At 38.5% G+C, this 24,314-nt stretch overlaps 1 protein-coding gene across 1 annotated transcript in view; it reads left to right on the top strand.

The window, feature by feature from the left end:
• The window catches only part of FMNL1 (formin like 1), a 102,306-nt gene that overhangs the window by 19,409 nt on the left and 58,583 nt on the right, over nt 1-24,314 (top strand). Inside the window, exon 2 of the mRNA XM_081344415.1 lies at nt 17,212-17,295. Within this exon, the coding sequence (XP_081200541.1) occupies nt 17,212-17,295 (84 nt within the window). The remainder of the gene's footprint in view (nt 1-17,211; nt 17,296-24,314) is intronic.

Below are 24,314 nucleotides of genomic sequence, written 5' to 3'. Positions count from 1 at the left end.
TGTAGCTGTTTCTCTTCAATTCGTGCATCAACTGGTATTGCAATATCAATGAACCAGACTTTCCTAGAGAACAGGTCCATTAGCAATCATTTGTCATATTTGTGAAGTGGAAACAATGCGTTCAGAGGCAAATGTACCTCTATTTTACAATTTGGGGGCTGCAGGCTAGCAAGCCACATTTTTCTTTCAAAATAATACCCACTTCCTGTTGATGTCTTCTCACAGTGCCCAAGTGCTGCATACAGTATATGCACACACCCAAAACTACTTTCATTTCAGAGTAGTACAAAAAGGAAGTGGCACCTATAGAAGGCCTCAAGATCCAGCAACTTTTCTATAAGAAGCTCCCAGCAGGGCTGTCCTACTCAAGAGGTAGTCTTTTGGTCTGTCAAATCCATCAATTGTAATCTTAGTACAAAAGCCAGAAACTGAGAAGGGAGGGAGTGCTTCAAAACCTTTTTGGAGACAATATATTTCACCTGGGCCTTTGGTGAGGGAGAGTGAGATCTCCCTCACTTCCTTGTACTTGGCATCTTTTATCTTTGCTTTTTATTGATTTTGTTTCTTTGTCTTGAGCTTCTCAGAGACCTTAAGAGTAGGTAATATACAGGTGGAATAAATAATAATTTTAAAGAATATTTTTATCCTCCTTTATTATTTTTATGAATAACTCAAAGGGGCAAATAATACCTCCTTCCTTCTCATATTTTTCTCACAATGAACCTGTGATGTGGATGGGGCTGAGAGAGAGTGACTGGCCCAAACTTACCTAGCTGGCTTTCATGGCTAAGGTGGGACTAGAAACCAGTGACTCCTGGTTTCTAGTCTGGTGCCTTAACTACTAGACCAAACTAGATCTTCCATTATATTCTAATACTAAATTATCAGTATTAGCATTAGTGCTAGTATTATTGTGTCAAAACTGAGTTCACAGATTTTCATGCAAAAAACCCTCTATAAATCTTTCTTCGTTTGATCATTTAAGATAGTTGAGGGGAAGGGTTCAGAGCGAGAGGGCCTTTTTCTTTTAAAGTAATTGGAAGTCAGAAATATTTGCAGATCTACATAAAGTCATCTGAAAAATCTGCCAGTAGATTCCAGATGAACCTCTGTTGGGTACTATGCTTTAGAGAAACATTTCTGTAAAGTAATAAAAGGAAAAGAAAAATCTAACTACATTAGCAAGGGAATCCACTCTTGTAGTCCTACCAGCATACAACAATGTGGAACCCCTGACAGTGTTAATTGTCAGACAACCGGAAAAAGGAATACAAAGAGGTACATAGGGATTGAGGATAGACCAACATTCATTCTACTTCTCTTGCATTCTTTAGATCACAGCGTCTCTAATATCAACCTGTATCTATTTTCTTAAATCTTGTTTTAGCATATAAACTTAAAACATTACAAGGAGCAGAATTTCTATAACATTTCTTCTCTTCAAAGCATATTGCTACCTCAGTGTGTAAGAAAATGTGCTTTCTTGCTCTGCTTCCCCTCTTCTATTTTTCCACAGCTGCTATTTCCATTTTATCTTGCAGATCATATTTTGTACTAACTAGAAATAATAAAACTAACATACCCCTTAAGAACACTGACAACTGAAAACCAATGCAATCCCATAAGAAAAGACTATAGAAAAAATAATTTTAGGGCATTCCTCAAGGTCTATAGTTAGGGAGATTGATCAACCTTGAATGGTAATGAATTCAAGGGGCACTTTCTGCCCTACTTCTGCCAATTGGACCATTCTTAGTACTAAACAATAAATAGGAGCTCCCACTACAAATCTTAGAACAGGATGGGCTGATTTGGATTGAGTACAAGTAACTTGGTCCCATATCATTCAAGACAACAGAGATTAATAGGCGTTTTAGAGTTCACTCAGAAATTGCACTGGAAATCAGTGAGAATGGAAATTACCTAAACCCAATTGTAACTCTTCCTCCAGAGTGCTAGATTTCTTTATTTGCAGCAACTTTGTCTTACATAGATTATATTAGAATTTGTTTGTCCTCATCAGTTGCAAGACTGTTCCTAACATCCACATATGAGTTTCACATCTCCCTGAGTTTGAGAAATAAAAACAAGAGATAATGCTGAAGATTTTCTAAACTCTGCAATTTCCAGGACCATAGATCAAAGATTTAGGGTAAAATCAAATATTTCTGCCTTTGTGCATATAACAGTTTCCTGCAGTTCTCATAAAGTTCCATAGTTTTTTTCCCCAGCTGCTTATCCATCAAATCTCAAAGGCCAATAGTTTCAATAGTATATGACTTTTTAAAATCTTCTGTATTATTTATTATGTGTAATTGAGCCTAAAACGTTTTGCCATTTTACATGTCTACGAAGCACGATAAAATGTCCCTTCTTGTTGGTTATATTTCCCACATATGTTTGAAGAGCCTGACTACATTCTAGTCAGTTTTTTCAGTGACATGTGTCAATGTTATTATCATTTTATAAAAATTCTCTTTTAAGACTATAACATAACATAAATTTCAGACCTTTCACCACATATTTTCCTACTGATCCATAGGTACATTATAACTTTTTTAAACCCCATTTTATCCTACATTCTTTCACTTGTTCTTTTGGTTTGTATTTCAATAAAAGTTTATAAATTTAGTAATAATATAATCATCATTTGTACCTAGCTCCATTTCTATTTCAGTCTTACATTATTTAAAACCAAGAACTCCTTTAATTACTTAATTACTGTAGATCACAACCTACTACTTGATAAGATAGAAAAATGTGGGTTAGATAGCATCACCACCAGATGGATTCGTAGCTGGCTGACAGGCCGTACTCAGCCTGTGGTCCTCAATGGAACTGCATCTACATGGAAGGAAGTGTGTAGTGGGGTGCCCCAGGGCTCTGTCCTGGGCCCAGTGCTCTTCAACATCTTCATCAGCGATTTGGATGAGGGGATAGATGGGGAACTCATCAAATTTGCAGATGACACCAAGCTGGCAGGAATAGCCAATACTCCAGAAGATAGGCTTAAGATACAGAAGGATCTGGACAGACTCGAACACTGGGCACTATCTAACAAAATGAAACTCAATTGTGAAAAAAGTAAGGTTCTACATTTAGGCAGGAAAAATCAAATGCACAGGTAGAGTATAGGTGGTACCTTGCTCGATAGTAGTAACTGTGAGAGAGATCTCGGAGTCCTAGTGGACAATCACTTAAATATGAGCCAGCAGTGTCCTGCAGCTGCCAAAAAAGCCAACACAGTGCTAGGCTGCATTAACAGAGGGATAGAATCAAGATCACGTGAAATACTAATACCACTTTACAATGCCTTGGTAAGGCCACACCTGGAATACTGCATCCAGTTTTGGTCACCACAATGTAAAAAAGATGTCGAGACTCTAGAAAGAGTACAGAGAAGAGCAACAAAGATGATTGGGAGACTGGAGGCTAAAACATATAGGGAACGGTTGCTGGAATTGGGTATGTGTAGTTTATTTATTTTTTATTATTATTTTTTTAATTCCATTTATATCCCGCCCTTCTCCAAAGACTCAGGGCAGCTTACAAGCTTAGCAGTAGCCTTCATTCTATGTATATGCCTGCTTATTAGGGCTTTCATACACCCCCAAGCAGCATTATTACAAAGTCAGCTTAATTGCCCCCAACAATCTGGGTCCTCATTTTACCTACCTCGGAAGGATGGAAGGCTGACTCAACCTTGAGCCTGGTGGGATGCGAACCTGCACTAATTGCAGGCAGCTGGTGTTACTTAAGTTTAATGAAGAGAAGGGTGAGGGGTGACATGATAGCAGTGTTCCAATATCTCAGGGGCTGCCACAAAGAAGAGGGAGCCAAGCTATTCTCCAAAGCACCTGAAAGCAGGACAAGAAGCAACGGATGGAAACTAGTCAAGGAGAGAAGCAACCTAGAACTAAGGAGAAACTTCCTGACAGTTAGAACAACTAACCAGTGGAACAACCTGCCTCCAGATGTGGTGAATGCTCCAACACTAGAAGTTTTTAAGAAGAGACTGGACAGCCATTTGTCTGAAATTGTATAGGGTTTCCTGCCTTAGCAGGGGGTTGGACTAGATGACCTCCAAGGTCCCTTCCAACTTCTTCTTCTTCTTCTTCTTCTTCTTCTTCTTCTTCTTCTTCTTCTTCTTCTTCTTCTTCTTCTTATTCTTATTCTTATTCTTATTATTATTATTATTATTATTATTATTATTAATTATTATTAATTTTTCTAACAATTATACATACATATCTATGGAGATTCTCAGTCATCCAGGTCATGATTGTTCCAAAGGTGCTTTTTTTTAAGGCAACCAGTCTTTCTTTTTGCTTGAAGACATGCCATTCATCTTAATCACAGAAATTCTTCCCAACAATGATAGTTGTTGTTTCATCCATCTTAATATGTGTTTTTTTATTACAATCCAAGGGTTAACATAATTATTTTGAAGCAGCATATAGATCATATTTATCATTAATATCCAAATGTTTCATCTTCTCAACTTTAAAATTCATGTTATTCATCAATTCTATTTGATCAGGATATTCATATTTTCTGTTAACATCTTTGTCTTCTTTTTATTGATCTTAAAACTTGCAAATGCTCCACATTTTTTAAAATTTTCCATATATATATATATCAGGCGCTGATCGACAAGCTCAGCGTCCTAACCCACTGAGCCACTGTGTGTGTGTATATATATAACAATTACAGTCATTCACTTAACAACTATGGCAGAAAACATCATAAAATGAGGCAAAACTTATGATAAGAAGGTAGATAGGGCTTTTAAATCCCATATTCTTAGAAGTGCTTTATTGCGTGTCTGGAAAAAGTATTATTATAAGTTAAATTATAAAATACCGATTTGGGGAATTCCTGGACACACGTATCTATGGGAGTGAGTATGGATATGGTTTCTTATAAGGAACTACTTAGATTGCAAGGGAATGATTGGCAACTTAAACCAGTAGAGGAGTTAAGACAAGAAAACATAAGTTACTCTTGGTTTCAATATACCCAATTGAAAGCTAGGTGGAAGTCAGATCAAAAGGTTGGCATCACAATTACAGATCAAAATTTAGTAAAACAAATTAGAGATTCAAATTGTGCACATATAAAGAGGATATATAATGCTTTAATTGAATTGGATTCGGAAACGGAACTGGTTAAAGACTGCATGATAAAGTGGGCACAAAATATTCAGGAACCAATTTCGTTGGACAACTGGGAGATAATTTGGGTCAGAAATGTTAAATTTACCCAGGCTCAAAATTTAAGAGAAAATTTTTATAAAATGTTTTATAGATGGCATCTGGATCCCAAGAAGTTGTCCAACATGTATCCTAATTTACAGTCTAAATGTTGGAGGTGTGGTAGTTTAGAAGCTACTTATTTTCACATGTGGTGGACTTGTAGAAATATAAAAGCTTTTTGGATTAAAATTTGGTGGAACATTCAAAAGATTTTTTAAGAGAAAGATAAAGTTTTCCCCGCAATTGTTTTTATTGGGTATTGTTGTAGATTGTGATGTTAAAGAAACTAACTTGATGTTGAACATGATAACGGCAGCACGGTTACTGGTGGGACAATATTGGAAGAAGGATAGTTTGCCCACTGTAGAAGAATGGGTGTTTAAAGTTTCGAATTTTGCAGAAATGTCCAAGATTTCTGCTTATTTAAAGGATCATTCACAGGAAAGATATATTTCAGTTTGGAGGAGATGGATAAATTATATTCAAAACAAATATGGGACTAAAAAGTTCCATTTAGCTTATGAGTAGATTTTAGTGCGATATTGTTATTGGTACGTTGTTTGTAGTTATGTTAAAAGAAAGTTAAAGCGCATTATGAATTTCGTTAATTTTATATTATGCATAATTTTTATTTAGAATATGATTATTGTAACTATAATCCTGTATTTAGCTCTGGGAAGTGGGGGGGGGAAGTGGGTGGGTTTGGGGTGGGAGGGATTTGGGGATATATTGTAAAATTTTGTTTTTGTAAAACTCTTTAATAAAAAAACAAAACACCCCCCCACCCAATCAGAACACAGCTAACCCCCACCCAATCAGAGCACACCTCCACCCACAGAACACACCCCCTCTGGCAGTTTAAAAAAGAGGAACAAACAGCCACTACCACACACTTCTCCCAGAAGAACGAAGCTGAAGCCACCAGCCTGAGGATGACGGATGAGATTTTGTCGAAACGTTGCTCTTATACCTTCAATTCTACGTGGGGAAAAAACCCGAATGACCAAAGATCTACATACAAACACCCACGAAAACCTCAGAATATATATATATATATATATATATATATATATATATATATATATATATATATATATATATATATATATATATATATATATATAAGACAAGAGGAGATGATTAAGGGGATGGAATATATATATATATATATATATATATATATATATATATATATATATATATATATATATATATATATATATATATATATCCATCCCCTTAATCATCTCTTGTCTTAACTCTCGGCTTACTATTTCTAAAGGTGGAATAAAGAAGAGACAATGTACAACTCTGCCTTGTTCCTTTTTATGTTGCACAGTTTAGATGAATCTCCATTATATGTGTCTTTTGTGAAGTATAATTCAACATTATCAATTTAATACATTTCTCCCCAAAGTTCATATCTGTCAAATTTTTAAATAAAAAAGTTCAAATTGTGAAAAATTTTCCTGCATCAAAAAAAAATTAATGCAAGGTATTTTTTATTGTGCTGTTCAAAATATTATTAAACGTCCATTCTAATATTTAATTGTCTTTTTTGTAAACATTCATCTTTATCTTCATTAATAACTTGTAATATTATTTTCAATGTATTAATAAGCTATGATCATTGTGAACAGTTTATAATAAGTAGTGATATCGGTCTATAATTTCTTTTCTTAGTCAAATCTTGTTCTTCTTTAGGTTTTAATATTATATATGTATCTTTTCATGTCTCAGGCAAGTTTCCTGCCTGTAAGATAAAATTCATTACACATCGCAAAGATTGCTAAACTTTCCAAAGAATTCCTGATCCTTCTGATATTCAGTCATAAGGGTGCTCTCTGGGAAATCTAATACTTAGAGACCATTGGAGAAATGATCCCTTGAGGACTTTCTAATTTGTATCATTATGCTGAGATTCCACTAATGTTCTTTAGTAAATGATCTAGCCTAGCCAAATGTATGCCAGTGCCCAGATCTGGTGTAGAAAAGTGATTGTGTTTTGTTGTGATGGCAAATACAGGCAGGTCTGTAAGGGACTTTTTTTTATAAGAAAGAAATTTAAAACCAAGAGAAAATGGTAAAAACTCTCCCCCACTTTGAATAGTTAATTTAAGAATGGTGCTGTCACTGCAGAATCTAGATGGCTGAATCCATCAATAATCATAGGTGGCTGGAAACTGGGATGTTAGCCCAGAAACTGTCATTCAGAATTCCATTTAAGATTCTGCATGATTTTGGGCAAGCCAAATCCATAAAACAAGTAGAACTGAGTAGATTTTTACTGACTGTTGGTAAACCCATGCAAATTTTGTGTGCCATAAATAGGTTTTGGTTATGTAAACATTAGTTAATTAATTTGTTACTGTATATAGTGCAATATTTTAAAGGCTTGAGGTCACCAGCAGCTTTTCATAGCTTTATTATAACCCATAGTTTAAAAGTTGAGCATGGTCAGGATAAGGAAATAGGTAGGACCAGGAAAAACTACTTGATAGAGAGCCACTTTCGTGCAGTGGTTAAGGCACAAAGTTAGAAAGAGGGAAACAGTGAATTGTAGTCCTGTCTTAGGCCCAATGGTTTTCCATGTTTCACCCTATGTTCTCTGTTGTGGCATAATGTCATGACAGCCATATGACCATGGAAACACCTCAACAATGCTGGTTCTTTGGTTTAAGAAACGGAGATGAGCACTGCCCATTAAAATCAGTTACAGTTAGCAGGGTAAAACCTACAGGGCCAGTCATTCTGTATCAGCCCCAGGAAAGAGGCAATGGCAAACCACTTACAAAATCTTGCCAAGAAAACTGCATGGGCTTGTCCTGGCAGTCACCAGGAGTCAACACTGACTTGAAAAGGCAGACACAAACATATACACACACAAACCAAAACATTAACTGATATGTTAATTAATTTCCCCTACCTAAGACATATAATATAGCTGAAATTTTTCAGAGATTCTGGGGAGCTTATGGGCCATCTCTTTTCCCCAGATTCTTTTGATTCATTTCCCTTAAGTGTTGAGTTTTAAAAGATGCAAGCCTTCTGCCCCAGACTGGCTCCTTTAATAATGCTGAAGTTGCAACTCCTCGAATTCCCAGCTAATTTATTTAATAATAGATGAGAATTCCAGGATGGGGAATGTTGATGTAAATAAACAGGAGGCTAAAATGAATTATTCCCTATTTTTAACTTAAAGAAAGTGCAAACCAGATTTCTTCAAACCACTCAATGGCAATAGGAATCCCACATTTCTCCCCCTCAACATGATTTATAAATATACAATAGTTTAAAAAGTAGGTAAACAAGTCTGATATAAAAAAAATCTGAAAGACAAGTGGGAAGAGGTTGGATCCATTAAGCTCATTGTAAAAACACTTAACTGATGATTTCAAGTTGGCAAATGGCTTCAAATAAGTACCTTTACAGGGAGAAGGCCGTAGAGTACTAAAGAGATTCTTAATGAAGAGATAGAAATAGGTCCACAAATATTTCAAGCAGTAATGGGCAGGGTGCTTTAAAATCAAATTGTGAGGGTCAAAACAAAATACAAGAATGTTTCTCTGTTCCCTAGGTTGTTTCAGTTTATTGCAGTCCTCACTGACAGCAAATTGATCTTTCAAAATCTATCAGATCATCATGCAACAAACATTACCCACATTTTAACACCCATTACAAGAAATATATAGGTAATCCTTGACTTGCAACCATTTGTTCAGTGACTTAATGACTTTTTCATACTTATGCCCATTGATGAAAATTCAGACGCTTGTCAACTGGCTCATATTTATGACGGTCACAGTGTCCTGGGGTCATGTGATCACCTTTTGTGATCTTCTGACAGGCAAAGTCAAAGGGGAAGCCAGATTCACTTAACTGTGTTACTGATTTAACAATTACAGTAATTCGCTTAACAACTATGGCAGAAAACATCATAAAATGAGGCAAAACTCACTTAACAACTGTCTAACTTAGCAGTGGCCATTTTGGGCTCACTTGTGATTGTAAGTCAAGAACTACCTGTATTAGCATCATTCTGGAGAGCAGCTCTGATACAAGGAGTTGTGCTCAGGCTGGGAACCCTGAGTAGTGTTCAGGCTGTGTAGCTGCCCATCTCAAAAGATGACTTTGTGTGGCCTGCATCATAAAACCTATTAAATGGTTAAAACAATGCAAAGTAAATATACATATGGCTCCAAGTAAAAGTGTTACTGTCAATGTTATAGCCAGGAAATGGTGCCCTTAGCCTACTCAGGGACCCAGGCATTTGCTTAAGAATCTCTAAAAATAAAAGTTCTATAGCACTTTGTTCTAATCTCACGCCATCAAGAAGTTCTTCCTAATGTTCACGCCACATATTTGGAAACGTTTGATTCAGTCTCTGCCCTTGGAGTACCATGTAGAGAAGAGGTCAATGGCATCGCTCTAGAAGGATGATATTGTTTTTATTCCTTAATGTTCTGATCCTGAGAAGTGCTGACAAGAAAATTGAAAGCAAATCATGCATCAGTGATTCTGGGGATAGGATTTATTTTCAAGCATTAAAAGTCAGAGCGAACAGATCCTCACAGCAATAAGAGGGCAATAAGAGTGGTTAACTGCAGTGGTTTGGTGTGGCTAATTTGAAATTTAGGAGGTTATGTTCATTCTTTTAGAAGGAGTGCTATATTCCAGTATGCTTTAAAAGAGCATTTTGAAAAATAGCCAGGTACCTTTCTTAACAGTTAAATAGATTCCTAAACAATATGCTATGGTAAATTTGTTGTAGGCTCAGGAAATGGGTCTCTTACTTTCAAGAAACCTTTCCTATCTTTTGTTCATTTTCTGTCAAAGATTCCTTCTGTCAAAGATTCCTCCCCTTATAGTGGGTTCACCATATATGGCCCAGTACCATACAGGTAGTCCTCGACTTAGGACCACAATTGAACCCAAAATTTATGTTGGTAAGTGAGACATTTGTTAAGTGAATTTTGCCCCATTTTACGATCTTTCTTGCCATAACTGTTAAGTGAATCATTACAGCTATGAAGTTAGTAACATGATTATAATGGTTTCCCCATTAACTTTGCTTGTCAAAAGGTCACAGAAGGTGATCACATAACCCGGGACGCGGTAACTGTCATAAATATAAACCAATTGCTAAGCATCTGAATTTTGATTGTGTGGCTATGGAGATGCTGCAACTGTTGTAAATATGAAAAAAGTCACTTTTTCAGGGCCGTTGTCACTTTGAATGGTCACCAAATGAACATAAATAGAGGACTATCTGTACTTTACAATAAGATACTTTTAGGATTTGCATTTGTTTATGTATGATCAATGGCTAGCTGATTTTGGCTGATTCAAGAATTCAAGAATAAACAGGATTGGACCAGATTAGTATTTGGGGTGGGGGGTAGGGTGAGGAGGAGAGAATGCCAGCAGATATTCCAGGGCTATAAGGTTAACTAGAAGTATTCCCAGTCTTTGGTCAAAATATCTCACTAAGGAAAAATGGGCCAACAAATCTCAACTAAGAAAACTGAATGTTCCAAGAATAGTGTAGGACGCGAGGATTTCCTGGAATTGATGCGGCCCATAAATGGACTATCCATTTAAACAAAAGTCAGTGGTAAACATCTGTGCCATTCATTACCTTAAGAAACCATTATTTGCTTAATAGCTTCCTCTAGATTAGAAGAAACTTTTACTATCTCATAAAAATCCTAATCATTCCTAAACTGGACACTCTATCAACATTAGCCCTTTTAAAACCAAGTTGCAAAATTATTCACATTTCTTTATAGTAATCATCACCCAAATGAGGTCCTGAAATAGTATAATAAAGCTAACAGGTGTGGGTTTTGTTGCCTAGGGCACACAGCAGAAAATATCAGAAAAACAAGGAACAGAATTGTAAGCAAAGTCAAGCACCAATTAATATTATTGTCACCCAATTCTATAAAGCCTTTTTGGAGAAAGTCTTTTTTAACTTCTGAAGAATAGAAATTTTGGCAGGAGTTTACTCCAGGCAATTATGATATTTTTATAATATTTCATCAGCTCACATCAAAATTGACAACTTTAAATCTGTTTTTGGATACATTCATAGCTGAGTTAGGCTGCCCTGCTTTTTGATTTATCAATTGACCCATTTACAAAAGCCATTTGTGGCAGGACCTCTTATTTCCTACCACTTATGTCTGATGGACATTTCTTAAAAGATGCAGTATAGCAAAATAATAAACAGATTTACAAACTAGCTCCCAAGCAGAAGTTGCTATGTTTGCAATGCTTAGTTCCCCACATGGTTTCCATTAACCAACACCACTGTAAGTTATGATGGTCCACATCCTTATCATATGTCTTCACTACTGCAGTACACTATCTTTGAAGATGACTTGGAGGCTATAATTGGTCCATAATATAGCACTTATTCTGAAGTCTCTCCATTGGATGCTAGTAAACTCAGATCCAATTCAGAGTTCTGATTATGACCTACACAGTTGTGCATGGCACAGTACTAAGTTGAATTAGAGACAATTTAATTCAGAATTGCTCTGTCCATTCGGTAAGGTCATTTAAAGGGGGCTTGGTTAGGACTCTATACACTTGAAACATGAAAGGGATGTGGCTCTGAGACCAGATCTCATGACAAAGACTGTCCCAAAGATGGCTTGCTTCCCTCAGTTCTGATGTTCTGTCACTAGATTATGATTGCAGCCCATGCCAGATTTGAACCTCCTGGCCTCCTACATCAGTGAACCCTGTATCACCTTGTCATCCAATTGCCCAGTAATGCCATGGAAGCAAGCATTCACCATAGAGCAGAACTGCAAGTCAGCTGGAAGATAAGACAATGCTATATGAGATCTAATGAAGATCAACAAGATGATGATGCATTGTTTGTTTTTTTGCTATGAGTTTCCTTTGAAAAAGAGCTGGAATTCTTCCTTTTTGTATCAGACAGAGGAGACCTATTGATTTTTATACTGTGGCAGTTTTTGAAATTGCCTGGTAATTTGAATGCCAGCAGCTTCTTTCAGCATGGCTGCTATTAATAGCAACAAAGATGGAAATTCCTGTAGTCTCAAAATCACATATTCTCGGTATCCAAGAGATTTTGAAAGTGAGAAAGAGGAGTATTAGATTAATTTATGAGGCCAACATGGAGCATTCACCAATAATTTAGGGCTTGTTTTTCACCTTGATTTCTTTCTGAATGCATTTATTTGGAATGTTTCTTTATGATTTTAAGCCCCCTCTGAATTTGCACTGCTAAAATGTACCAGTCGTTCCTGTATTTTAGTTTTTGTTTTTGTTTAATTTAGTTTTAGGTATGAGATTAGGACTGCATTCCCACACTAGACATATACCATGAGTTTTAAACTATAGAGTTTGAATGTTACACTGCACTAAGCCAGAACTAAACCAACCTAGCATAATATGTGAGCCCGGTTCCCCACTCATTGGACTGAACCTAGATTATAATGAATCTAACACAGAGCATTTTGTAAAGTAGTACAGGTAGTTCTCCACTCTTCGTTTAGTGACCATTCAAAGTTCCAATGGCACTCAAAAAAGTGACTTATGACTGTTTTTTACCCTTAAGGTGATTGTAGCATCTCCACAGTCATGTGATCAAAATTTGGAAGTTTGAAAGCTGGTGTGTATTTTATGACTGTTCCACTGTCCCAAGATCATGTGATCACCATTTGTAACCTTCCCAGCTGGCTTCTGGTAAGTCAATGGAGGAAGCCAGAATCACTTAACAACCACATGATTCACTTAATAACTGCAGCAATTCACTTAACAACTGTAGCAAAAAGGTCATAAAATGGATCACAATTCACTTAACAACTGTCTTGCTTAACAATGGAAATTTTGGGCTCTGTTTTGGTCATAAGTTGAGGTAGTTCTCCTAGATGAAGTTCACATCTTAAAATTGCTCAGATTGAAAAACACTGCTGTAAAGAATGGATCTGGGCAAGCTGCTTAAGTGAATATTGACTGATTTTTAAGCATTTTAAAGAAAGTTGATTTTTTAAAATATCCATTTCTGCTGGTTTTAGATTGGTTTTCAGGTCAAAATGAACTTCGGTCCTTCAGTGGAATTACTTTTGCCAAAGAAGATAAAAAATTGGAGACCTCAGCAGCTTTCCATCTCAACAATCACAATATCTTTCTGGATGAATAATCAGAAATGGCCATTGGTGGCAATGCCTTATACTCCAACTTGGATTACCATTTCCAAGAAATGTATTGGGGCATTAATGCTTGGAGAGAGAGAGAATGGGAAAATGAGAAATAACTGATTGTTGGATAGAGTTTATAGTGGGAAAGGAGGAGGAGGAGATCTCTTGGAATTAACTATTGAAGATTTTTGATGGTGTACCTATTTTATGCTATCTGTTCAAGTCAGACTAACATAAAGTTTCAACTGTTTATCATCAGCTGGTCGTCCAGATGAATGAAAAATAAAATATTTCTCCTCTCAGGCATATACATCTCTGCCAAGAAAAGAACTAATGAGAGATGAGATAATATACAGATGTTTATCCTTTTTGGGTAGGAACAGCAAAGCTTTAAACTGTCTAAGAAACTATGCCACTTCTGACCAAATAAGCCTAATTTCATCATACTGTACTACTATTTATCCCACATTACTTTTTCCACGTTCATGAAATGACATGTAGGCAGTCCTCAACTTACAACCACTATTGGGACCAGAAATTCCATTACTAAGTGAAGTAGTTAAGTGAGTCATGCCTGATTTTATGACCTTTTTGCCATTGTCATTAAGTGAAGCATATGTTCATCAAGTAAATGTGGCATCCCCCACTGACTTTGCTTGTCAGAAATCAGCTGGGAAGGTTACAAAGGGCAATCGTGCGACTCTGCAACATTGCAATCCTCACAAATCCATAGAAGTTACCAAGGGCTTGAATTTTGATTAGGTGATCACAGGAACAAGGCAGGGGTTGTAAGTGCGAGGACCACTTGTAATTTTTGTCAGCACTCTCATAATTTTGAATGTGTCTGAATTGAGGATTAACCGTAAGCAGATTACTTAGGTATCCGCTATATTGAGTACATGTAGTTTTATCTCTTTTTGTCTTATCTACGCGATGTCTTGAATTGATGTCCAAACAGAATAATAGATTGGTTGAGGGGCAATAAACTGGATCTGCAGCTGAGGCAAGATGAATGTTGTAATTTTTCAGTTTCTACCTCGATGATATTTAACCTGGTTTGGAGAAAGAGTCTATCTTTTAGATGACGTTTCTGAATCTATCATTGTCAGTGGAGATATAGGTGGCCTTTGCTCCTAAGCTAGGAGTATATTTGATCATGTCAGGCTCATACAACAGATGCAGCTGGAACTGGACAGGCATAGTCTGGCATGAACACTTAGGCAATCTAAATGAAACTATCTTTGAAAATAGTCTAGAATAGTTAGAAACAGTATGGTCAAAACAACAACTGTTTGTCAGGGGTTTAACAGGAAATTCTCAAGATAATCAAAATGGCTATTACTGAGTAAAAAAAATAATAGTCATATTTTCAAAATGACTTATTTGAGTTTTCAAAAATAGGAGCTGGGGCACCCCAAAATTACAACCCTGGTATCTTATGAAGAAAACTTGGCACATCACCAGTCAGTTTTGACCAATGGTCCTTTTTTCCATGCTATGTGGAATGGTTCAATCAGCAAGTTGTAAGGGAAATGAGAACAGGTTGAGAAAGAATGGTTGCAAGAACCAAAAGCACAGCCAGCTTGCAACTTCCTGCCACTGAGATAATCTCCTCTAAATACATGCTGATTTCATTCAAGCACAATCACAAGAAGCCAAAGACTTCTTTTTTGGTTGTTGTTCTTTATGTTGAAGCAAAAGAGGAACACAGCAGTCCATGAATATGAGCATTATTTGGGCAGCCAGGCCTTTGTACAGTGAGCCAGGCCTTTTGAGTAGCATGTGACTATTAGTAGACTTGATTTACCAGGTCAATCCAAGGAAAGTTTAATTTCCATTGAATGAAATTTCCATATTGCAGTGCAGATATTCTCCCAACTCAAATGGAAAGTAGAAATAAGTGGGAGAAGTTCTTGAACTTTATTAGTTGAGAGTTGATGTAATTATAGCTGGAGATGTTTCTGGCCATCTTGTAAATGTACCTCCAACTGAATATAGGAAAAAATGTATATTAACTATAAATCAAAGGCACAATTAAAACACAACAACTTAGAACCTTTGTCAAATAGTATATTTTTTATTTTTTTATTTTTTAAAATTCCATTTATATCCTGCCCTTCTCCGAAGACTCAGGGCGGCTTACAAGCTTAGTAGTAGCCTTCATTCTATGTATATGCCTGCTTGTTAGGGCTTTCACACACACACCCCAAGAGGCATTATTACAAAGTCAGCTTAATTGCCCCCAACAATCTGGGTCCTCATTTTACCTACCTCGGAAGGATGGAAGGCTGAGTCACATGTACATGCGGGGAACACGCGGTGCCAGAGGGACTCCCGAGCATTGCTAAGGAGCACCCATAGGACCGCACTAGGTGGTGACCCCTCTGGCCGACACCTGGGCTAGCGACCAAGTCGCCTTAGAAGACCTGATGGGGGGGTCTCCGTACCCTCTCTCGTCTTGTCTCTCTAATAATACATGTGAATTAGCCAAATGCCTCGTCATCTAATTAGTGACGCGCATGAATGGATATAACTGCTGTCCCAATTATAGACTCTGGGAAGCTCACAATAAAAATGGAAAAATATACACTCAGATCATACAATTTAGACTAGAGGACCCAGATTTTTTAAAATTGTTCTTAAAATGATCTGGAAATGATTCTCCACCCTCTGCATTTACATTATTCCTTTCTTCCCATTAATCAACCACTAGCCCCTTGCTATATGTTGCTGGCCCTATACAGAACTGATTATTTTATCTTAAAATTGATGTTTAGGTATGAGCCCCTTATAATAAACCCAAAATGGTATCATTCATATAGAAGAGGAAAATACCAATTCTGACACTTTCAGAAGTACAAAAAAAAATCTTTAGAGGAAATAACCATAAGAAGTGGAATTCCCCTCCCCTCAAATTCAGGCTCTCTTCCCCCCTCCCACCCCCAAGTATCAGAAGCTGCTGACACAGAGCGAACAATCTCTACAGAAGATCTCCTAACATGGAGTATATCTGTAGCTGTCTGGTAAAAATAGATAAAGAAAATGAATTAAGAAAAGTATAGTTTTATAGGAAACTTCAATGAACAAGCTGTGGGAGCACTGGAGAAAAACAGTGATTATGGGAGTAACACACCACAAATGTGCCAAATAAGCCGCTTGTACTACTCAAAACAGAGACATGGGGGGGGGGGTTGAGTTAGAGTAAAAAAAATCAAGATGAAAGTCATGACTGCATAGCTGAAGCTTTCTCTGTGTATCCTCAAATTGTTCTACCATTGCCTTGCCTTTTTCCTCCAGTATTACAAGTAGTCCTCAACTTAACAACCATTCATTTAGTGACCGTTCAAAGTTACAGTGGCACTGAAAAAAGTGACTTATGACCATTTTTCACACTTATGACCATTACAAGATCCCCATGGTCACATGATCAAAATCCAGCTGCTTGCCAACTGGCTTGTATTTATGACAGTTACAATGTCCCAGGATCATGTGATTACCTTTTGCAAACTTCTGACAAAGAAAGCTAATGGAGAAGCCAGATTCACTTAATACCCATGTTACTAACTTAACAACTATAGCAATTCACTTAACAACTGTGGCAAAAAAGGTTGTAAAACAGAACAACACTCACTTAACAAATGTCTTAGCAACATAAATTTTGGGCTCAAATTGTGATTGTAAGTCGAGGACTACCTGCATTAAGAACTTTACATGGTTGAACGTATCACAATTCTTGTTATGCAATTATTCTGTATTAACAATATTCTCTCTTTTTTTAGAATTCTATGAATCTGCCGCCAGACAAAATGAAGCTCCTGAGTCAGTATGATAGTGAAAAGAAGTGGGAATTAATATGTGACCAGGTAAGAGACCAGAATGGTATATTTAAAGTAACTATAGCAGACATGTCAAACTCACAACGTCGTGCGACATATCGGAGCTTTTTCTCCATTGCCAGCAATGGGGTGGGTGCAGTTTCCTGATGACGCATCTGGCCCATGGGCTGGCAGTTTGATATCCCTGAGCTATAGAAATCATAATTTAAAATAGTTTCCAATGTGGTTTAATATTCAAAGCTTCTCATATACAGTTATCTGAGAATTCTGGGAGTTGTAGTTTCTGTGTCTGGTGATCATTTTTGATCCTTTCTATTATAGAAGGAGGACCTGTAACAAAATACCTATTTATTGTAAAGTAAAAAAATAAAAAGTGGTGAATTTGTTTCTTGCAGTTGCCAGTCAGTGGTGGGATTCAAATACCTGAACAACCGGTTCTCTTATTGGATGCAGGCCTGGGTCTCTGAGGCCTAGAATGGATTTCTGGAAATGGTATCCATGCACTTCTGGCGGGCCATTCTAGGCCTGTGAGGCCTCCTCCAGACCTCCGAGGCCTAGAATGGACTTCTGGAAGACTGTGCATTAACCCGGTTCTCTGAACTCAGCAAAATTTAGCTACCGGTTCTGCTGAACTGGTGCGAACTGGCTGAATCCCACCACTGTTGCCAGTAGAGCTTTAGGTACTCTGTAGCCCCCCTCCCCTAAATTTACCTTTCCTGTTTTATTAATAGGTAAAGATGTATTACCAAAGGGCTGTACAAAAGTCTGTAACTATGATTTGCAACTTGACAGCTTCCCATTTATTTATGTATTTATTAATAATGGTTCTAAAAATAAGATTTGGGCAAGAGAGCTTATAGGCGCTGAGAGATATTCTACAAGCATTTTGGTGTTGTGGATAGTACTATAATTATGCTTGTTTTAGCTCTGACCTAACATGATAAATGTCAGAGATTCTTGATAGGACACCTGTGGCAGTTCAGTATAACTGGAAATCTTGTGTAGTTTGTCCTTGAGAAGACAGGATAAGCAGGGCTGTTTCTATCTTTGCTTTCCCACAGGAAACAGTTAGAGAAGAAAAATAAAGTAGGTCTGTCAGCAGGACAACAAACATCCAGAATTTCAGAGTTGATGCCCTAATACAAGTAGCTTAGGTTTTGAGCAGTGTAATATATTCAAAATACCAATATATGAGAGTCTGGTTGCATTCATCATGTACTCTGTCATGCTCTTCGCAAGTGTCTAAATTTTTAGGGAAACCAATTTGTCCTGCAGGTGTTCACAGAAATTTATTTTGGATAGAAGAAATAGGCATGATTTTATCCCTGATCACATGCTTTCCTTAGCTATTTGAATAAGGACAAAAGCGTAAATCCAAGAGATCTGCTAGGTGATTGGGCAGATTTCAGCCTCTCAATCAAATCTCACTGCAGTGCATTTGGTTTAAAGGAAGTATATCTGTTTTTCAGAGCACTAAACCAGGTTTACTACATGGTAGGAAAAACAATGACTTTGTGTTTGTGGGGAGAGATAACTCTAGCTTTTAGATCTGTTTGTACCTACCAAGATGAACCAAAAGTGGTGTCAAAAGAAGCATTTTTCAGTGGGCTCATTTTAATGTTAAATTGTTTTTTTTTTGTTTAAACCAGACATGTCAAACTCGCGACGTCACGTGATGTCACTCAACATATCGGGACGGTTTGGCCATTGCCAGCAATAGGGTGGGTGCGGCTTCCACGTGTTGCATCTGGCCCACGGGCGGGCAGTTTGACACCCCTGGTCTAAACCATTGTTTGCAAAGTTCACACTTTCTACTAAGCCAAAACTAAAGAAGCCACACTGTGATATGAACCTAGTAAAAAAAAATCCACTACCACCTTGGTTAAAACATTTCAAAATCCTGCCAGAACTAAATGGGTACATATGAAAATGGGGTGTGTCATAACAAACAGCTGTTCCTTCTTTTGAGTTGTCTTCATGCGTTTAGTAGTGGTGGAGAAACAGTCTTTCTCCATCCTGAGTTAAACAAGGAGGTGGTTACTTAAAGTTCTCTTGTGAAAACAAGCTGTTGGCGGGGGGGAGGGGAAATGGCACCTGTTCATGCTGTGAAACTATATATTCCTCAGTTTAATAAAGGCACAGCCTTGCGAATGATGCTGAACAGAAAAAGAGGAGAATGACTCATTCTGGGTTATGTGAATGTGTCTGTATGATCCAGGTCTTCACAGACCTGCTAAAACAGCTCCGGCACAGGGCGATTTCCGAATGCCCTTTTACTCCAGAAAATAATCTTAAGGTGTTTATTGAGTGGGCAGTTAGGAATCAAGAAAATATCTCACTTGCTCTTCTGTGTTTGAATGAAATCAAGTCACAGGACCCCTGTGAAGTGGAACCTATTAGTGTCTGCTTTAGCTCACAAGAAATACAGCTGAATGATGGACAAAAAATTAGTTTGGCCTTCATTTATCATGAATCATACAGGAAGTGGCAGTGTGGGTTGTAGAGATGTTGCTCTTTGATTGGGAAGATATAATGGGTGCCTGTATAACTGTCTTCACACAGCACATTTAACTCACAACATATTGACTCCCAATTGGATTAGTAAGGAGTGAGTATACAGATCAGTTAAACCATTAAATAAATAACCCCTGTGTCCTACTTCAAATTAAGCTTGGTATGCATTGATGCAATGAACATGAATTGGGGCAAACTCTGGAGACAGTTGAGGACACAGGAGCCTGGTGTGCTATGGTCCATGGGATTGCAAAAAGTTCGGCACAACTTAGTGACTGAACAACAACAATATGCTATGCATACAGCCATCCAGGCAACCTCGCTAATTATGCTGTTCTGTTGTAAATGAAATTCTTAATGAAAAATGGCAGTGAATACAGAGTGTAGCTCACAGAAAAATGGAACAAATATATAGAGGCAGCTCTCCCATAAGTTAAAGCATTTACCTCAAGGGGTAGATAATGATTATATAACATAGGTACACATGTTGAACAGCTTCTAATTACAGGTCATCATCGACTTATGACTACAATTGACCCCAAAATTTCCATTGATAAGCAAGACAGTTATGTTTTCCCCAATTTTACAAATTTACTTGGCACAGTTAAGTGAATCCGGTAGTTGTGAAGTTGGTAACACAATTGTTAGCTGAATCTGACTCCCTATTGACTTTGCTTGTCAGCAGAAGGATCACATGATCAACTTTCATGAATACATGCCTGTTGTCAAGCATCTAAATTTTGATCACTTCAGGATGTAGCTATGGTTGTGTGAAAAGTGATCCTAAGTTACTTTTTTTCAATGCTGTTGTAACTCTGAACAGTCACTAAATGAATGACTGTAAGTTGGGGACTACCTATATCAGAGACGGGGCCTAGAGAGCTGTTGGAGATCCAGCCGATCCGAATCCGACCGATCGCGACTAAGGTCCTTTACGAGGTCTTATCTTGCGGCGCTAAGGAGGGCAAGGTCTAATTACTTTGCTGCCCTTATCGCGTCCGCAGATAATCGCCCGACCGCCCTGTTTAGGGTGACCCGCTCCCTCCTTAATCTAGAGGTGAAGGAGGATCCCTTGCAGGGTCGTGCTGAGGAATTTAGCCAACATCTGCTGGACAAAATCGCTCGGATCCGGACCAGTCTGGATTCCAACTGGGCAGAGTCTGACGATGAGAACATGGACAGTCTTGTTGATGTTATCTGGGAAGAGTTCGATCCTGTGACTCTGGACAAGGTAGAAAGGATCATGAGGAAGCTAAGCTCCACTACATCCTTATTGGACCCGTGCCCCTCCTGGCTGGTTTATGCGGCTCGGGTTGGGACACGAGGCTGGATCCATGCAGTGGTAACTGCTTCATTGAAAGAGGGCAGTTTCCCCGCAGCCTTGAAAGAAGCGGTGGTGAGACCCCTCCTCAAAAAGCCTTCCCTGGACCCAGCTGTTTTAAACAACTTTCGCCCGGTCTCCAATCTTCGCTTTCTTGCGAAGGTTGTTGAGAGCGTAGTGGCGCATCAGCTTCCTCTGTTCCTTGAAGATACTGATTATCTAGACCCGTACCAATCGGGTTTCAGGCCCGGACACAGCACGGAGACGGCATTGGTCCCTCTGATGAATGATCTCTGGTGGGCTCGGGACAGGGGTCATTCCTCTGTCCTGGTCCTATTAGACCTCTCTGCGGCTTTTGATACCATCGACCATGGTATCTTACTGCGGCGTCTCAGGAGATTGGGAGTGGGAGGCACTGTTCTTCAGTGGTTCTCCTCCTACCTTCTGGAACGTTCACAGTGGGTGTTGGCGGGTGACCAGAGATCGACCCCGAGGCCTCTCATTTATGGAGTTCCTCAGGGGTCGGTCCTCTCACCTCTCCTGTTTAACATCTATATGAAGCCGCTAGGTGAGATCATCCGTGGTTTTGGAGTGGGTTATCATCAGTATGCTGATGACACCCAGCTTTTCATCTCGACCCCAAACCACATCAGTGATGCCCTCGACATGATGTCCCGTTGCCTGGAAGCGGTCCGGGAATGGATGGGGAGGAACAGGCTTCAACTCAACCCGGACAAGACTGAATGGCTGTACATACCGGCATGTCAGGATATTCAGATTATTCCATCTCTTAATATCGGGGGTGAGTTATTACCCCCCGTAGATAAGGCTCACAATCTGGGTGTCCTCTTAGATTCACAGCTCTCCTTAGAAGATCATATAGGAGCTGTGACTAGAGGGGCCTTCGCCCAGGTTCATCTGGTGCGCCAGCTGCGACCCTATCTGGACCTGGACGCCTTGCGTACAGTCACCCATGCACTTGTGACCTCTTGTCTTGACTACTGCAACGCTCTTTACATGGGGCTGCCCTTGAGAACCACTCGGAAGCTTCAGCTGGTGCAGAGTGCAGCTGCACGAGTGCTTTTGGGGGTCTCCCGATACTCCCATATTACACCTCTGCTCCGTGAGCTGCACTGGCTTCCAGTTGCCTTCCGGGTGAAATTCAAGGTGCTAGTGATGACATACAAAGCCCTACATGGCATGGGTCCGGATTACCTACGGGAGCACCTACTGCCAGCGTCAACATCCCTCCGTCCTGTGCGCTCCCACAGAGAGGGCCTCCTCAGGGTGCCACCGGTCAGAGAATGTCGGCTGGTGACCCCCAGGGGGAGAGCATTCTCGGTGGGTGCGCCAATCCTTTGGAACCGCTTACCAGCTGAAATCCGGATGGCCCCCGACCTTCGCTGCTTCCGGCGTGATCTAAAAACTTATCTATTCCAACAAGCTGGCCTGGCCTGATGGATTTGGGTTTTAAAATTTTCTCACTTTATTGCTTTATTGTATTCTTACTTTATTGCTCTGTACACCGCCCTGAGTCCTCCGGGAGAAGGGCGGTATATAAAACAAACAAACAAATAAATAAATAAATAAATATATCCACCACAATCCTAAGATCACTTCCTGCCCCGCCACTGCCATCTCGGGATCATCTGCTTGTAAGGGAAAGTGGTTCTTTTATGGATTCAAAAGATAGGCTGAAAGCAGCATCCCCACTTTTACAGATGGAAGCAGCTCTGAGTTTTTAAATTTTTTCATATCTCTTAGACCTCGCGTCCCAGGCTATAAAAGTCAAGATGAATGCTTCTGATCACTGAAATTTTTGCAGGCCAATATTTTAGCCCTAGACCAGAAATAGCCCTAGAAATATATAGAATTAAAATTCCTTGTCAAACACATCATCCAAAAAGCATTAGTCCACATGCACATTCAAGAACAATCCTTTTTTTTACATGTATATACATATACACATCACCTTGTCATCTCTCTCACTTTTTTCTTGAACTGCTCCAGGGACATCTGCAGAGAATGGTCAACCCCCCCCCAAAAAAAAAATGGTAACTGCTACAATAAAGTAGAAGCTTTTACCATACTCTGAGGACACTCCTGCCTTACTCTATTTTTTAGACACTTTCATTCATTCACACACCCAGGTTTTAAATTGCTACAATATTAACAATGCATCCTCTAATTATTGCAGAATCTTTTGAAGTAAATGTTTTAGCACTTATGCTTCAAACAGTTAAGAACAGGAGGCAGTGCACCATCACTCTTGTGAAACATTGTGTCATATTGTGGCACAGGGTGATGCAATCCAGTTATTATGGGAAAAACAAGCAGGGTGACTTACATGGGACTAATTTGATTTGAATTATACATTTAAATAGCGTGTATGAAAAGGATTATCTGCAACCTCTTTCTACAGATCCACAGATTCTTTAAAGTTTACGTTTACAATGATCAGAGTTGGGTGAAAACCATAACACATTCCAAAGTATACATTTGCAGGCTAAAGTGTTTTAAGAGACAGGTATTGTTGTGATAGGGGAACATATATGTAAAGGTGGTCCTCAATTTACAACAGTTTGTTTAGTGACGTTCAAAGTCTCAACAGCACTGAAAAAGTGACTTATGACCATTTTTCACATTTATGACCATTGCAGCATCACCATGGTCACCTAATCAAAATTCAGATACTTGGCAACTGACTCATATTTATGATGGTTGCAGTGTCCCATGGTCATATGATCATCTTTTGCAACCTTCTGACAAGCAAAGTCAATGGGGAAGCCAGATTTACTTGACAGTGTTACTAACTTAACAACTGCAGTGATTCAATTAACAATTGTGTCAAGAAAGATGATAAAATCTGACAAAACCCACTTAATAACTGTCTCGCTTAGAAACATAAAATTTTTGTTCAGTTGTGGTCATAAGCTGAGGACTACCTGTAATGGCTGGACTGTAAAATTGGAGTTTTCTAAACTTCAGCAGGCCAGAATATATCCAATGCCTTTGAATATTGAGACTTTTTTTCCCTCTTCATATTACTTTTCATACTTTGACAGTTTAGCATGATGCATAAACATTTACATCTGGCAGCTAAAGGCTGCTAGTGCTGTGCCCAGAAGCACCTGCAATATTTGTAATTTTGGTTATGTCTCCTCAGCAGTTTCCACAAAAATAGATAAAAAGAGACACCTAACTTGCACAT

Source organism: Vipera berus (assembly GCF_964194415.1).
Source record: "Vipera berus genome assembly, chromosome: Z".
NCBI classification, from domain to species: Eukaryota; Metazoa; Chordata; class Lepidosauria; order Squamata; family Viperidae; genus Vipera; species Vipera berus.
This window is presented reverse-complemented; position numbering and strand designations above follow the sequence as displayed.